This window comes from Ailuropoda melanoleuca, chromosome 2 (assembly GCF_002007445.2).
Source record: "Ailuropoda melanoleuca isolate Jingjing chromosome 2, ASM200744v2, whole genome shotgun sequence".
In the NCBI taxonomy this organism is placed as follows: Eukaryota; Metazoa; Chordata; class Mammalia; order Carnivora; family Ursidae; genus Ailuropoda; species Ailuropoda melanoleuca.
Genome location: NC_048219.1, coordinates 181,441,962 through 181,455,182, shown reverse-complemented (window position 1 = coordinate 181,455,182; position 13,221 = coordinate 181,441,962). Strand labels below are relative to the sequence as shown.

At 59.6% G+C, this 13,221-nt stretch overlaps 3 protein-coding genes across 5 annotated transcripts in view; 1 reads left to right on the top strand and 2 right to left on the bottom strand.

Moving 5' to 3' along the window:
• Positions 1-322: 322 nt before the first annotated feature.
• TMEM198 (transmembrane protein 198) lies at positions 323-6,794 on the bottom strand. Of its 2 annotated transcripts, none has more exons than XM_034655249.1 (5): positions 6,383-6,794; positions 5,863-6,032; positions 2,803-3,378; positions 1,589-1,791; positions 323-1,208 (listed from the first exon to the last, which is right to left on the bottom strand). In XM_034655249.1, exons 2-5 carry the CDS (start codon positions 6,026-6,028, stop codon positions 1,071-1,073), a joined length of 1,083 nt encoding a protein of 360 aa, XP_034511140.1. In that variant the 5' UTR covers positions 6,029-6,032; positions 6,383-6,794; the 3' UTR covers positions 323-1,070. The 2 variants fall into 2 exon arrangements, with proteins under 2 accessions (XP_034511140.1, XP_002924848.1); XM_002924802.4 differs by having other exon boundaries at positions 330-1,208; positions 5,863-6,067; positions 6,383-6,785.
• Positions 6,795-6,977: 183 nt separating this feature from the next.
• On the top strand, positions 6,978-12,092 carry CHPF (chondroitin polymerizing factor). The gene is made up of 4 exons (XM_019805485.2): positions 6,978-7,513; positions 8,572-9,145; positions 9,655-9,834; positions 10,384-12,092. The coding sequence occupies exons 1-4, from the start codon at positions 7,200-7,202 to the stop codon at positions 11,641-11,643; spliced, it is 2,328 nt and encodes a 775-aa protein (XP_019661044.2). The 5' UTR covers positions 6,978-7,199; the 3' UTR covers positions 11,644-12,092.
• Positions 12,086-13,221, bottom strand: part of ASIC4 (acid sensing ion channel subunit family member 4) — a 23,821-nt gene continuing 22,685 nt past the window's right edge. For both annotated transcript variants that reach the window (XM_034655248.1, XM_019805477.2), the window contains one exon: positions 12,086-13,103. In XM_034655248.1, coding sequence (XP_034511139.1) covers positions 12,990-13,103 — 114 coding nt within the window. In that variant the 3' untranslated portion in view covers positions 12,086-12,989. The remainder of the gene's footprint in view (positions 13,104-13,221) is intronic.

Below are 13,221 nucleotides of genomic sequence, written 5' to 3'. Positions count from 1 at the left end.
CCCCAGCCCCACGCCAAGTCATTCCTCTGCAGGTAGCTAGGAGGACCGAACCAGGCCAGGCAGGTGCCCTCGGACGGCTTGGAAGGCGTGTGCCCGTACCCTGGGCAGGGGTGGGGGGCAGGGGAACCAGAGGTGTTGGTAGACAATAAAGTGGTACAGTCCTTTTCCCTGGCTCTCTGTGTGATGTAGGAGGGCAGAAGTTGCTGGGGGCCCCTGTGTAGTAAGTGACATAGGACACCAGAGGCTACAACGCTTCCAGTTTGGCCCCTGAAGGTGCCAGCCACTGAAGAGCACCACCACTCCTGGCAGAAACCGCACAGTTTGGCACATTTATAAAATATGTAAAACAGGGTGGGGTGAGGGGAGACAGAAGCATGAGGTGTCCAGGGTGGCGTGACAGACACCAGACATGCACCGTGCATTGAAGCCCCCTCCCCCCAGCCCCTCTCCCTAACCCAGCCCAAAGTAGCACCCCCCGCCCCCTCCCCTGCCACTGCCCTTGGGCTGGTGGCTTTGCAGAGGACAGGGGACCAGGGCGAGGGGTGCTGCCGGTTTGCCCCATGGGCGAGGACAAGAAGCCTTAGATGAGTGTGGTTGAGAGGCGGAGCGATAGGGGAGGAAGGCAGACCGCCTCCACTTCGACATGCAGGAGAGTGGCCTGTGGGACCCCAGCAGTGGGAGAGGAGGCAGGGCCAAACTTAGACAAGCCCTACCAATCAGAAATCTAAGGCAAGGGTCCCAGTGTCCCCTCCAAGCCCACCCTCCATACACACACACACACACACACACACACAGGCGACACACTCACAACCCTGAGCACACCCCAATGGGGCTGACACCCCGCATCCCTCAGGAGCCCCTCTGGAGCTTGGGAGGAGGCTTTCCCCTTAGGCCAGGGCTAGCCTGAGTCAGATTCTCCCTTCTGGTAGCCAGGTCAGCCCTCTTCAGGGTGGGGAGAGGGACAGCCAAAGGCCACAAGGCCAGGCGGGCTGGGTGGTGGCCCAGCAGGCCTCCCCAAGCCGGCAGAGCTGGTGACCGTAGAGTCTAGGTGGACAGGAGCAGCAGGACTGCTATACCCGCACGGGGGGCCCTGAGCAGGCCGTCAGTGGCCCCCGAGACCCATACTCATAGTCCGCATCTGTGGGCGAGGCCATGAAGGAGCTCAGGGAGCTCCCTGTCTGCCGGTCCCGGAAGCTCTGGATGTAACTCTGTGGGAGAGGAAGACAGGTGTGAGAGAGGCCCTGCAGACCCTGCCCGGAGCACCACCTCAGGCTGACCTCCTGTTCCTGCACCCCACAGCCTGAGACTCACCCCAGGCTGCCTCAGGCCCAGGACCTCGCCACACCCGGAGTCCACAGCCCTGAGACCCTACCCCCTACCATACCTCATTAATATTCGTACTCAGGCCACCTTTCCCCCAGTCCTAGAGCTGGACCCGTCAGGCTAGTCGGGCAGGGGTTATAACAGATAGAAAAATGCTAGGTCTCCAAGATAGTGATCAGCCCCTGGGAGGACCCAGTCCTGCTGGGACAGAGTCTGCAGCACTTCTTTCTCCCCTGTTTGGGCTGGAGAGGCTTGGGGTGCTCACCGGGGAGAGGACATCTCCGTTGAAGCGTTTGATGGGCACCGGCCTGCGCCGATAAGCTGGGTCAGGGGGCCCAGGCCTTGGAGGAGCCCGGGGACCTCTGGGGGGTGCCCGAGGGGGTCTCTTCTTCCTCCGCTTCTCCTTGCGCTCCTCCTGCTGCCGAATCCGCATTAGCTGCACGCGTCGCCGTTGCCGGCTGATGACCACTGTGAGGGGACGGGCAGAGAAGGGTCTCACAGGCCCACGTGCCTTGTCTCCCCCAAGCCTCCCTGATCCACCCTACCCGAGGGCTCCAGGCTTCCAGATTCCCTTCTTCTGTGACCTCCCACCCCCCCCTTCCTTTCCTGGTTTCCCACCTCCCAGATGGGACTTCTCATAGTTGTTTTATTCTTCCGAGGGTCATATGGAAGATTCCTAGACTTCTAAGTACTCCCTCTCCACCTGTTATCCCTTTCCCCACCCTGAGCCCCAGGTGACTCACCTAAACCAGCTGTCATCCTCTCTCAACCGGACAACTACTGCCTCCTTCTCACTGGTCTGCCCTCTACATTTGCCCTCCCTGATGTTTTCTACACTTGCGGCGAGGGAGCATCCCAAACCCTAAATGAGATTATATCCCCCCGGCTTTAAACCTACAATAGCATCACATTGCCTTCCTGGTAAAATCCAGAGTCCTCATCCTGGCCCGCAGGGCCCGCACAAACAGCATGTCTCCACCCACCACACTCCAGCCCACTTCCTCAGCAAGCCAAGCTCTTCCCTACTGGGGACCTGCCCTTGCTGTTCCCTCTTTTCTAGCCCCTTGCATGTGGCCTCTTATCCTTCAGCACTCTCCTTAAATGTCACCTCTTCCCGGTGGCCTTCCCTTTCCAGCCTATCTGTAATAGCCTCTCTAAGTCACTTGTCCACACTGCCCTGCATATCTCTTTCATACAACTCCAGAGCTGGAATTATCTAGTGTTTGCATGCTATTGTCTGTCTCCCTCCACCTGAATGTAATCCCACGAGGGCAAAGACCTTTTCTGTTGGACTCCCTGTGCCTGAAATGGGCTCGCCACAGACCCCTGTCTTCCCAGACCCTGAGCCAGTCAGCTCTCCAACACTATTGAGGCCTTTGGTGTGCACGGCATCTTCCCCCACACTCCATTCTCTCCGTCCCCCAACCCATCCCTAGCCACTCATTTCTCTCTCACCCACCCTGGCCTGGGCCCTCTCACCTTCCGTGTGGGAGTCCCCCTCGGCCGTCACCCGCCACTGCACCAGAACGCCCATCAGGCTGAGCAGGGGCCAAAGTGCCAGCAGGGCCCAGCTCCGCCAGCAGAGGGGGGGTACCGGGGCGGCACGCAGTCGCTCCACCGCATAGCGCCCCAGCAGCAGCAGCTCAGCAAAGTAGTCGGCGGCAGTGGCAATGAGCGCAGCACCAGTCACGGCGGTGGCCAGGGTGGTGAGTGGCCGGGGCCAGCGCAGCGTGAGCAGGGCACAGAGTAGGCCACCCCCCAGCAGCAGCCCTAGTGGGCCCCACACAGAGCCAGGCTGGTAGTAGGGCGCGGAGCCCAGCAGGGTGGCAGCAGCGAGCAGCAGACCGAGCAGCAGCCCAACCAGGAAAAGGCCCACGCTGCGCACCAGCATGGCCACCAGCCCGCAGAGCAGCCCAATGCCCAGTGCGATGCCCGCACTTGCCCCAGCACTCAGCTGCGTCTCCAGCACCCGCTCTCGGTAGCACAGCAGGAAGATGACCACCGAGCCAAACAGCAACCCAGTGAGGAAGAGCACTGCCTTGAAGCAGCGGTAACCTGGAGGGGAACAAGGGCTCGTGAGGGGCCAAAATCAGGTCACCGGGCTCCAGGCAGGAGATTGGAGGGTTCATGGACATGGAATCACAGGGGAACTGGAGCAGGACACTAAGATCAGAGACTTGGGGGTCACTGGGGTCCTGAGGGCATCAGTGATGGGACCACTGAGGTCAAGGCAGGTCAGAGAGATAGGTCACTGGGAGTCACGGGGAAAACAGAGAGATAGAGTTGTTGAGATAAGCATTGGGTCTCTGAGGGTCAGAGAAGTCAGATAAATCATTGGAGTCAAGAGTGAATCAGTGATAGGGTCATTAGGATCTTTGAAATCATAGGGGTCAGAGAGAGAGGTCATTGGAGTCACAAGGGATCAGCAATTAGACTCATCCTGGCCTTGGGAGGGATTGTTCAGAGAGATGAGGGATTTAGAAGTCAGAAAGAACTTGAGAGGGGGCTCCTGGGTGGCACAGCGGTTAAGCGTCTGCCTTCGGCTCAGGGCGTGATCCCGGCGTTATAGGATCGAGCCCCCACGTCAGGCTCCTCTACTATGAGCCTGCTTCTTCCTCTCCCACTCCCCCTGCTTGTGTTCCCTCTCTCGCTGGCTGTCTCTATCTCTGTCGAATAAATAAATAAAAAATCTTAAAAAAAAAAAGAAAGAAAGAACTTGAGAGATGAGGGTCACACAGGTTCAGAAAGATGAGGTCTGTGAGGGGTCACAGGGCTTCAGAGAGATGACATTATTAGAACACGACAAAGAGAATGGAGAAGCAGGGCTACTGGGGAGGGGTTCCAGTAGATGAGGTCATTGCAAGTAGGGGAATTGACAGACATGGAATCGTTGAGAGTATTAAAGGGTTTCTGAGAGGGGGTAATATTGAGGCCAGAGAAATGGGAGATCATGGGGGGGGGAGTGGCAGACAATGGCATCACAGGGATCAAAGTGTTAGGAGTAATGGAGACAGAGGGATGGGAGGTAATGAGATAACGAGGTGGTTGGGGATCACTAGGTCATAGGGTGTCAAAGAGGATTATAGAGGGAAACAGTGGTCATGGAGTTTCAGCAAAATGGAAGTTATACCCATTAAGAGTACCTGGAAGGGTGAGGGACTTGTAGATACTGAACAGTTGGGAAGATGGAAGTCAGATATGGAGGTCAAGGGGTCAGGGAGCACCAAAGAGAAAGTTTATAAAGAGGAGATTGAGTTTTAGGAATGAGGGGAGGCACCAGTGTCCAGGAGGTTCTGGGGTTAGAAAGAGGACTAGGGCATTCACAAGGGCTCAGAGTCCAAGAGCCTGGGAATGAGGGCATCCGAGGAGGGCAGGGTGGCAGGGAAGCCCAAGAGAGGGAATGTCAGGCTGCACTGAGAAACTGCAAAGGGAGTGGATATGGGTAGTGGAGGACATGAGGTGACAGGCTCCTTGGAGACCCAGAATGTGTCCTGAACCCTTAGAAGGGCACTTCGTCTTGCTCATTCTGCAGTTGTTCAGCCTAGAGTTTGGGGGTGGAATGGGAGGGACCATCTGGCTCCCATCTGTGCCTACTACACACCTATTGTAGGGGGAGGTGTAAAGGCTGCAGAGCATCAGTCTCACGGCACCTCTGCCCAGCCTGGAATCCAGGCCTCCGTGCCTCCTTTGTACTTCCTCCAGTTGCCTATAATGCTCCCCCTGGAGGCCCCCAGCCCATGGAGCTTGCTCCCCTCTCTGAAATCCTGTAACTCTTGCTGTAGTCATCGGGCATTTCCTTCACTAGCCCATCTGGCACCTTTGTGCAAATTAGAAAAAGTCGTGTCTTCCTCTAGGCAAAGTGGCCTGTGCCAAGGCCTAGAGTTTGGCAATGGAGCGTTGCCTGGATATCAGCCCCCAGTTACCTATTCAGCTGAACTCCCTGTGCAGTGCCTGTCTGATACAACCGTTCACAGCAGCCCTGATTACTAGAGCCTGCCTTGTCGGCCAACTCCATGTACGTGACTACTGTCTAGCTCACCCTAACATGTATTACAGGGGCAAATGTTCCAGAAGTCTCTCCCCTATCGGACAATATGCCCCATGGTAGACTATGTTCAATCACCCTGCTAAATGTTTTCAGTACCTACCTAGCACAGTGGCCCAAACACATCTTCACCACAATAGCTGCTATTTATTGAGTGTCCACTCTTTTCACAACAACTCTATGTGAGACAAGTATCATTGTCCCCACTGTTCAGATGAGAAAACTGAGCCTCAGACAGTCATGTGCTAAGGTATAACAATTAGTAAGGTGCAGAGCCAGTTTCAAGTTCAAGCATGCCTAATTAAAAAAACTGTGTTTTCTAGGATCTAGAGTCTAGATGATCCATGAACATGTGTGGGATGAAAGAAAGAGAAAAGAAAGATAGCTATTCATGGTGGTGGTGGTGGTGTTCTGGAGAAGATTTGGGGGGGGCTAGAGAAATAATTTGGGGAACTAGTAGGGAGCCCAGATGAGGGATGAGATAGGGGTCTCACCGAAGAAGCAGTAGACGACTCCAAACAGACAGCACATGATGCAGACGAGGGCCGGCAGTGCCTGGTACCTGCGCTCCATGGGCTGCTCACAGGGTGCACCCCAGAAGGCATCATCTGGCTCGGGGGGCAGCAGCTGGAACCGCAGTGTCGCCACAGTGCCTGGCATAGTGCTGGGAATGGAAGGGAGTCACCCTCCCAGGTCAGCCTGACAGAGAGGAAGTTGGGGTCAAGGAGGAGTCCTGGGTCTCCACCAGGATGGGGGCAAGAATGGGAATGGGAGAGCCAGGCAAGGACACCAGTGGACAAAGGAGTGGTGCCCAGATCATGCAGCTCTGGAAGCATTTCTGAAGTGGAGCAAAAGACAAAGGGAAACAAAGTGCCTGGCTAAAGGAGGCCTGGATGAAGAAGTTAAAAGGGACACTGGGTGGAGGGAAGAGGAGGGCAGTGTGCTGCCGGTAAGAAGGAGGCAGCCAGGAGACTCCTCTGTGGGCGGCTAAATCTGGGATTGTCCAAGATCTACCTGGGCTGGAGGCGACCTGAGCTTCTGAGCGAAAGAGGCCGTGCAGGGGCTGGAGGGGCCGGAGTGGCGGAGCGCCAGAGGCCCCAGCTGACTGGGGTCCGGGAAAAGTCCTCCGTGCGGGGAAGGGGGCTGCTGGGCCGGAGGGACTGGTCTCTGTGCGGCGGCGTCGCTGCTCCGCCTCCAACACCGGCTGGCACTCCAGTCCCGCGGAGTCTGGGGACTCAGGCTGCGCCTGGGGAAGGGAAAGGAGCAGGAGCAGGGTCTCGGGCTGCCCCAGAGCCGCGGCCCCATGCCCTGAGCCCGCCCGCGGCCTTTGGTGCTGATGGACAGCTCCGGCCTCTGCTCCTGACGTCACTCAGGGCGCACCATCCAGGCAGGGGCGGGCTGCTTCTGACGTCACCCGGGACGCACCAACCACGCCGGGGAGGCAGGGGACTCCGCCCCCGGCGTTTCCCTCACCCTCACTGAGGAGGGGGCACTTCCGGGGGTCCTTCCCCTTTAACCTCCCCCTTCTGCTCCGTCTCCGGTAGCTGGGGCCCGAGACCCCACCCCCGGGGCGGGGACCTCGCAGTGACACGTCGGACAGCGGCGGCCGGGGCCGAGGCTCCCGCGCGAGCGCTGGGACCCTGCGCCGCACCGAGGAGGATCCGAGCGTGGCGCAGGGGATTCGACTAGGGCCAAGTCGGTGGGGAGGGAGCGGGCCCGCCCGCTTGGCCCGGGCCCTCCGGATCCGCCCCCTCCCCGGTCCCGCCCCCTCGGAGCTTCCTCTGGCTGCTGTGGGGCTGCTTCGCGGCCGGGGGCCCGCGGTCCCGGCGCCATGCGGGCATCGCTGCTGCTGTCGGTGCTGCGGCCCGCAGGGCCCGTGGCCGTGGGCATCTCCCTGGGCTTCACTCTGAGCCTGCTCAGCGTCACCTGGGTGGAGGAGCCGTGCGGCCCAGGGCCGCCCCAACCCGGAGATTCTGAGCTGCCACCGCGCGGTAACACCAACGCGGCGCGCCGGCCCAACTCAGTGCAGCCCGGAGCGGAGCGCGAGAGGCCCGGGGCCGGCGCAGGCGCCGCGGAGAACTGGGAGCCGCGTGTCTTGCCCTACCATCCTGCACAGCCTGGCCAGGCCGCCAAAAAGGCCGTCAGGTAGGGATCAGCCCCGCCAGCCCCACCCCCTGGGCACCGGCAGGGACGGGCGCGCCGGGGAGGCCGCCGGAGGCTGGGTCAGGCTCCGGAAGGAAGGGGCCCGCCGGCCAGGAAGTCTTTGGCCCGGATAACTTCCGATGGCCCTGCTTCCCCGGGAGCTGTGGAACCCATCGGAAGCCCTTTCTGGGCCCCGTCCAGGCCTGGGCTGAACTTGCCCTCCTCTGTCGTAAACTGGCTCGACCCCACGCCATGGTCCCTCATAGATCCTATTAGCTCCCTGATTGGGCTGCTGGGTTTCGAGAAATGACTAGTATATAGGGTGGGTGCATAAAGAGAGGGAAAGAGAAAAGAGAAAACTAGGATTTACCTGTTTCTTTTGTCCCTGGGTGGGACACCTCAGGATGAGATTTGTGGGGGAGGGGTGAGGTACCCATCGCATTAATGCCTCTGCCCATGAGCCGAAATAATTTTCTTCTAAGTAACACGGAGTTCAAATTTCAGTTTTGCAACTTACCTTCTGCATTATGGAAGATAAGTTACTGGAACCCCTGAGCTAGTTTGCCCTTGTCCCAAACACACTCAATACATTCCTATGCCATATATTCCTTTATATCATTTGTGTGATGTATTTGTGGTATAATGGCGTATTTATATAGAAATCAGTATATGTGCGGTGTGTGGAATACCGCTGTGCTGAGCACTTGGCTAAGTGCTTTGATTAGATACAATCAACCCCTTTTTACAGAGCGGGCTACTGAGTGAAGCTCAGGTAGGGTAAATTACTTGCTCAAGGACACAACTGCTAAGTGGTGAAACAGAATCAGACCCACAATGTATCTCTTATCTGCGTGGATATTGCCATCTCCCCAAAGCACTGTGTAGGTAAGGCCAATATTTCAGGTAAATCCTCATGACCCCTGGGAGAGGGTTGTTATCCTTATCCTATGCATAGGGGAAGAAACAGGCCCAGAGAGGATGTGACCTGCCAGGGCCTATGTGTGCTCTCCCCTGCCTGCCCTGTTGTCTTTTTGATAACCTTGTGCCCTCTTCTCCCCCAGGACCCGATACATCAGCACAGAGCTGGGCATCAGGCAGAAGCTGCTTGTGGCTGTGCTGACCTCACAAGCCACGTTGCCCACACTGGGTGTGGCTGTGAACCGCACGCTGGGGCACCGACTAGAGCGTGTGGTGTTCCTGACCGGCTCTCGGGGCCGCCGGGTACCACCGGGCATGGCAGTGGTGACGCTGGGCGAGGAGCGGCCCATCGGGCACCTGCACCTGGCGCTGCGCCACCTACTGGAGCAACACGGTGATGACTTTGACTGGTTCTTCATAGTGCCTGATGCCACCTACACTGAGGCACATGGACTGGCTCGCCTAGCCGGCCGTCTCAGCCTGGCAGCCGCCGCCCACCTCTATCTGGGCCGGCCGCAGGACTTCATCGGGGGAGAGCCCGCCCCAGGCCGCTACTGCCACGGCGGCTTTGGGGTGCTGCTGTCTCGCACACTGCTGCAGCTGCTGCGCCCCCACCTGGAAAGCTGCCGCAACGACATCGTCAGTGCGCGCCCGGATGAGTGGCTGGGGCGCTGCATCCTCGATGCCACCGGGGTGGGCTGTACCGGCGACCACGAGGTGGGCAGATAAGCCGCCCCACTGGCACCCCCCGTCTGAGCTTGTGCCCTTGGCCCTTAGAGGCGAGGGGGTAGTTGGAAATAATAGCGCTGGGTTTTCCATGCCAGTGCTGTCACTCTCTCTCCCTGTAACCTGGGGTAAATCACTACATCTCCTGAACTTTGGTACCCTCCTTGAGACCAATGAAAATAACTATTGCTCAGGGTTGATACCAGGATTAGAGAAAATAAGGGAGCCTTGCACGTAGTGGGTGTTCAGTGTTGGCTATTATTTTATTTGAGCCCCTGGACAGCTCTGAGATAGGATACATATGCCCATTTCACAGATGAGCTAATAGAGGCTTGCCCAAAGTCCCACAACCTCACAACTGGTCAAGGTAGACTTAAACCCAGTAATTCCGACTCCCAAGTCCACAACAGGTCATAGGATGGGAAGATGAGGCACATACGGGGGGGGGGGGGAGGCTGTCCCATTACTCCTCCCATTACTCCTTCCCTTTCTGTCTCCAGGGAGTCCACTATAGCTACCTGGAGCTGAGCCCTGGGGAGCATGTGCAGGAAGGAGACCCCCGTTTCCGCAGCGCCCTGACAGCCCACCCTGTGCGTGACCCCCTACATATGTACCAGCTGCACAAAGCTTTTGCCCGAGCTGAACTGGAACGCACATACCAGGAGATCCAGGAGCTGCAGGTATGGTCTGGGCCTGGGGAATAGAGAGGACAGGTCCTGAGACATCTTAAGAGATCCCAGAGGGGCGCCTGGGTGGCTCAGTCAGTTGGGTGTCTGCCTTCGGCTTGGTTCGTGATCCCCGGGTCCTGGGATCGAGACCCACATCAGGCTCCTTGCTCAGTGGGGAGTCTGCTTCTCCCTGTCACTCTGCCTCTGCCTGCCGCTCCCTCTGATTATGCTTGTGCTTATGCTCATGCTCTCTCTCTGTCAAATAAATAAATAAAATCTTTAAAAAAACAAAACAGAAAACTAGCACTAGAGTCCAAGTACAAACCAGCTTCCCCATCCCTGTTTGTTTCTGCCTTTTCTAAGAAGGTCCTCTAGAAACTTCCCTTTAACTCTTAGGCTGGCCCCAGTCTGGGGAAAGGATAGGTGGGGGCCTGGGGATAGCTGAGGTTGGCAGGGGACTGGGGAGCCATCCCAAGTAGCACCTGCTGACTGCTTAGTCCTGCAGCTGTGTGCTGGCCCTCATGGTCTTTGCCTCGCTCATGGTCTCTTTCTCCAACCTAGTGGGAGATCCAGAACACCAGCCATCTGGCCGCTGATGGGGAGCGGGCAGCCGCCTGGCCCGTGGGGATTCCAGCACCATCCCGCCCGGCCTCCCGCTTTGAGGTGCTGCGCTGGGACTATTTCACAGAGCAGCATGCTTTCTCCTGTGCTGATGGTTCGCCCCGGTGCCCGCTGCGAGGGGCCGACCGGGCCGATGTGGCTGACGTTCTGGGGGCAGCCCTGGAAGAGCTCAATCGTCGCTACCATCCAGCGCTGCGGCTCCAGAAGCAGCAGCTGGTTAATGGCTACCGACGCTTTGATCCTGCCCGGGGCATGGAGTACACACTGGACTTACAGCTGGAGGTGCTGACCCCCCAGGGTGGCCGCCGGCCCCTCACCCGCCGGGTGCAGCTGCTGCGGCCCCTGAGCCGCGTGGAGATCTTGCCTGTGCCCTATGTCACGGAGGCCTCGCGTCTCACCGTGTTACTGCCCCTGGCTGCGGCCGAGCGTGACCTGGCCCCTGGCTTCCTGGAGGCCTTTGCCGCGGCCGCGCTGGAGCCCGGCGACACGGCGGCCGCCTTGACCCTGCTGCTCCTGTACGAGCCCCGACAGGCCCAGCGGGCGGCCCACGCAGATGTCTTTGCACCTGTCAAGGCCCAAGTGGCTGAACTGGAGCGACGTTTCCCCGGCGCCCGGGTGCCCTGGCTCAGTGTGCAGACGGCTGCGCCCTCACCGCTGCGCCTCATGGATCTGCTCTCCAAGAAGCACCCGCTGGACACGCTGTTCCTGCTGGCCGGGCCGGACACGGTACTCACGCCCGACTTCCTGAACCGCTGCCGCATGCACGCCATCTCCGGCTGGCAGGCCTTCTTTCCCATGCACTTCCAGGCCTTCCACCCGGCCGTGGCCCCCCCGCAGGGCCCCGGGCCCCCGGAGCTGGGCCGAGACACGGGCCGCTTTGATCGCCAGGCGGCCAACGAGGCCTGCTTCTACAACTCCGACTACGTGGCGGCCCGCGGGCGGCTGGCGGCGGCCTCCGAGCAGGAGGAGGAGCTGCTGGAGAGCATGGACGTGTACGAGCTGTTCCTGCGCTTCTCCGGCCTGCACGTGCTGCGGGCCGTGGAGCCCGCGCTGCTGCAGCGCTACCGGGCCCAGACGTGCAGCGCGCGGCTCAGCGAGGACCTGTACCACCGCTGCCGCCAGAGCGAGCTGGAGGGCCTGGGCTCCCGCACCCAGCTGGCCATGCTGCTCTTCGAGCAGGAGCAGGGCAACAGCACCTGATCCCGCCCTGCCCCCCAGAACCCTGGCATGGCAGCACCCCCGCCCTTCCTCCCCAACAACCCAGAGCCACCTGCCAGCCTCGCCGGACAGGGCTGGCCGCAGCCTCAGACCCCAGGGCAGCCCGCGGGCCCCCTCTCTCTAGCTTTGTGGGTCCTCGGGCTCAGGACAGACCCCGGGGGAGGTACCTCTGGAGCCACCCCTTCCTGCCCTACACCTGGTCTCCCTGCCCCCCTTGACGCTGCTGATTCAGGCTGTGGCCTCTTGAGTATTTATGCAGTGCTGTCTGCCCGACGACGCCAGCCCCATCTCCTAGGGCCTCCTGGGGGCTGGGCTGTAGATGAGTGTTTGGGGAAGAGGGGAGCTGAGAGAAGACGGTGGGGTATCTCCCAGCTTCTCCCTTCTGGACCTGGATGAAGCTCCCTGCCTTTAATAAACTGGCTGAGTGTGGACTCGTGACTCTGAGTTTTCAAAAGGTGGCTGGGGGGGATGGGGAGGGCTGGCGGTGACGATGGAGGTTCCCTTGTCCTGGCTGCCTGCAGCCCGGGTTTCCTTTTCCTGGGGACCAAGCCATGCCTTTGCCCAGCCCTGCCCCAGCTTGGTCATACAGTCACACAGAGAATACTTTATGCCTCTTTATTCTGTTTCGTCAGCACTTCATAAAACCAGACCGGAGGCCAAGAGACCCATCGAGAAGGCTCCCTTCCCCACCCCCAAGCTCAGCCAAGGTCTAACGGGTCAGCCTGCGCCCTGTGGAGGGGACTCTGGAGGTGGGGTTGGGGCAGGGGGAATTGGGAGCTGGGCCAGGCCTGCTGGGCCACCCAGTCCCCCTGCCAAAAGGGGAGCTGGGCCTGGAGAGGGACAGGAAGTAGGACCAGCCCAGCACTCCTGAGTCCTGGGGGTTCTCCCTCTCCTGCTGACATTCTAGGGCTGGGACCCTGGCTGTCCCTGAATCACCCACCCCCATAGCCCCACCCACCTTCTATATCTGTACCCCCACCCCCACCCTGTCCTCCCTAAATATATACAAATGTACAGGGGGTTCCACACCTACTGGGGTGGGCCCCTTCTTCCACCTCCCTCGCTCCACTCCTTCCCTCCCCTCCAGCCCTCCCTGGGCAGCAGCCTGGGCGTGGGGGGGGGGGTTGGACAAGAAGGACCCTTGTGCGAAGCCGCTGGCACCAGAGCTGGTGAAAGCCTGAGCTGAGTCCCCACCCTCCCAGTGAGCACCGCCCTCTCCCTCTCCCCTTGGGCTGCTCCCAGGCCTTGTGTCCCGGGAGCAGGGGGAGACTGTTGGAGATCCTGGGAGGGGTTCCAGACTCCTGGGTCTTTTTAGACACAGCACCATCCTAGCAAGCAAAGTCTTCAAAGAGGCCTCCTCGGGGGCCAGGAGGGTGATGGTGGTTGGGGAGCAGGCCGCTGGCTCCCCCGCCCTCAGCACGGCCCCGGCTGGGGCATGGACTCTGCAAGGTGAGAGGGAGTGAGACATGGAGCATGCAAGCCAGACCCTCAGGCCCCACACAGCCAGCCGTTCCTTGTGCCCTGGGGAGGGCGCTCCAGGGCAGCTCCGACAGGCCGAAG

Bases quoted from the DNA above. Each gene is read 5' to 3' on its own strand.
- TMEM198 (XM_034655249.1), bottom strand. From the start codon at position 6,028: ATGCCAGGCACTGTGGCGACACTGCGGTTCCAGCTGCTGCCCCCCGAG. The intron at 3,379-5,862 runs GTGAGACCCCTA...GTTCCCCTCCAG, and splicing joins AGTCGTCTACTGCTTCTTCG to GTTACCGCTGCTTCAAGGCA. The intron at 1,209-1,588 runs GTGAGCACCCCA...CCTCTCCCACAG, and splicing joins ACGGAGATGTCCTCTCCCCG to AGTTACATCCAGAGCTTCCG.
- CHPF (XM_019805485.2), top strand. From the start codon at position 7,200: ATGCGGGCATCGCTGCTGCTGTCGGTGCTGCGGCCCGCAGGGCCCGTG. The intron at 7,514-8,571 runs GTAGGGATCAGC...CTTCTCCCCCAG, and splicing joins GCCGCCAAAAAGGCCGTCAG to GACCCGATACATCAGCACAG. The intron at 9,146-9,654 runs GTGGGCAGATAA...TTCTGTCTCCAG, and splicing joins GCTGTACCGGCGACCACGAG to GGAGTCCACTATAGCTACCT.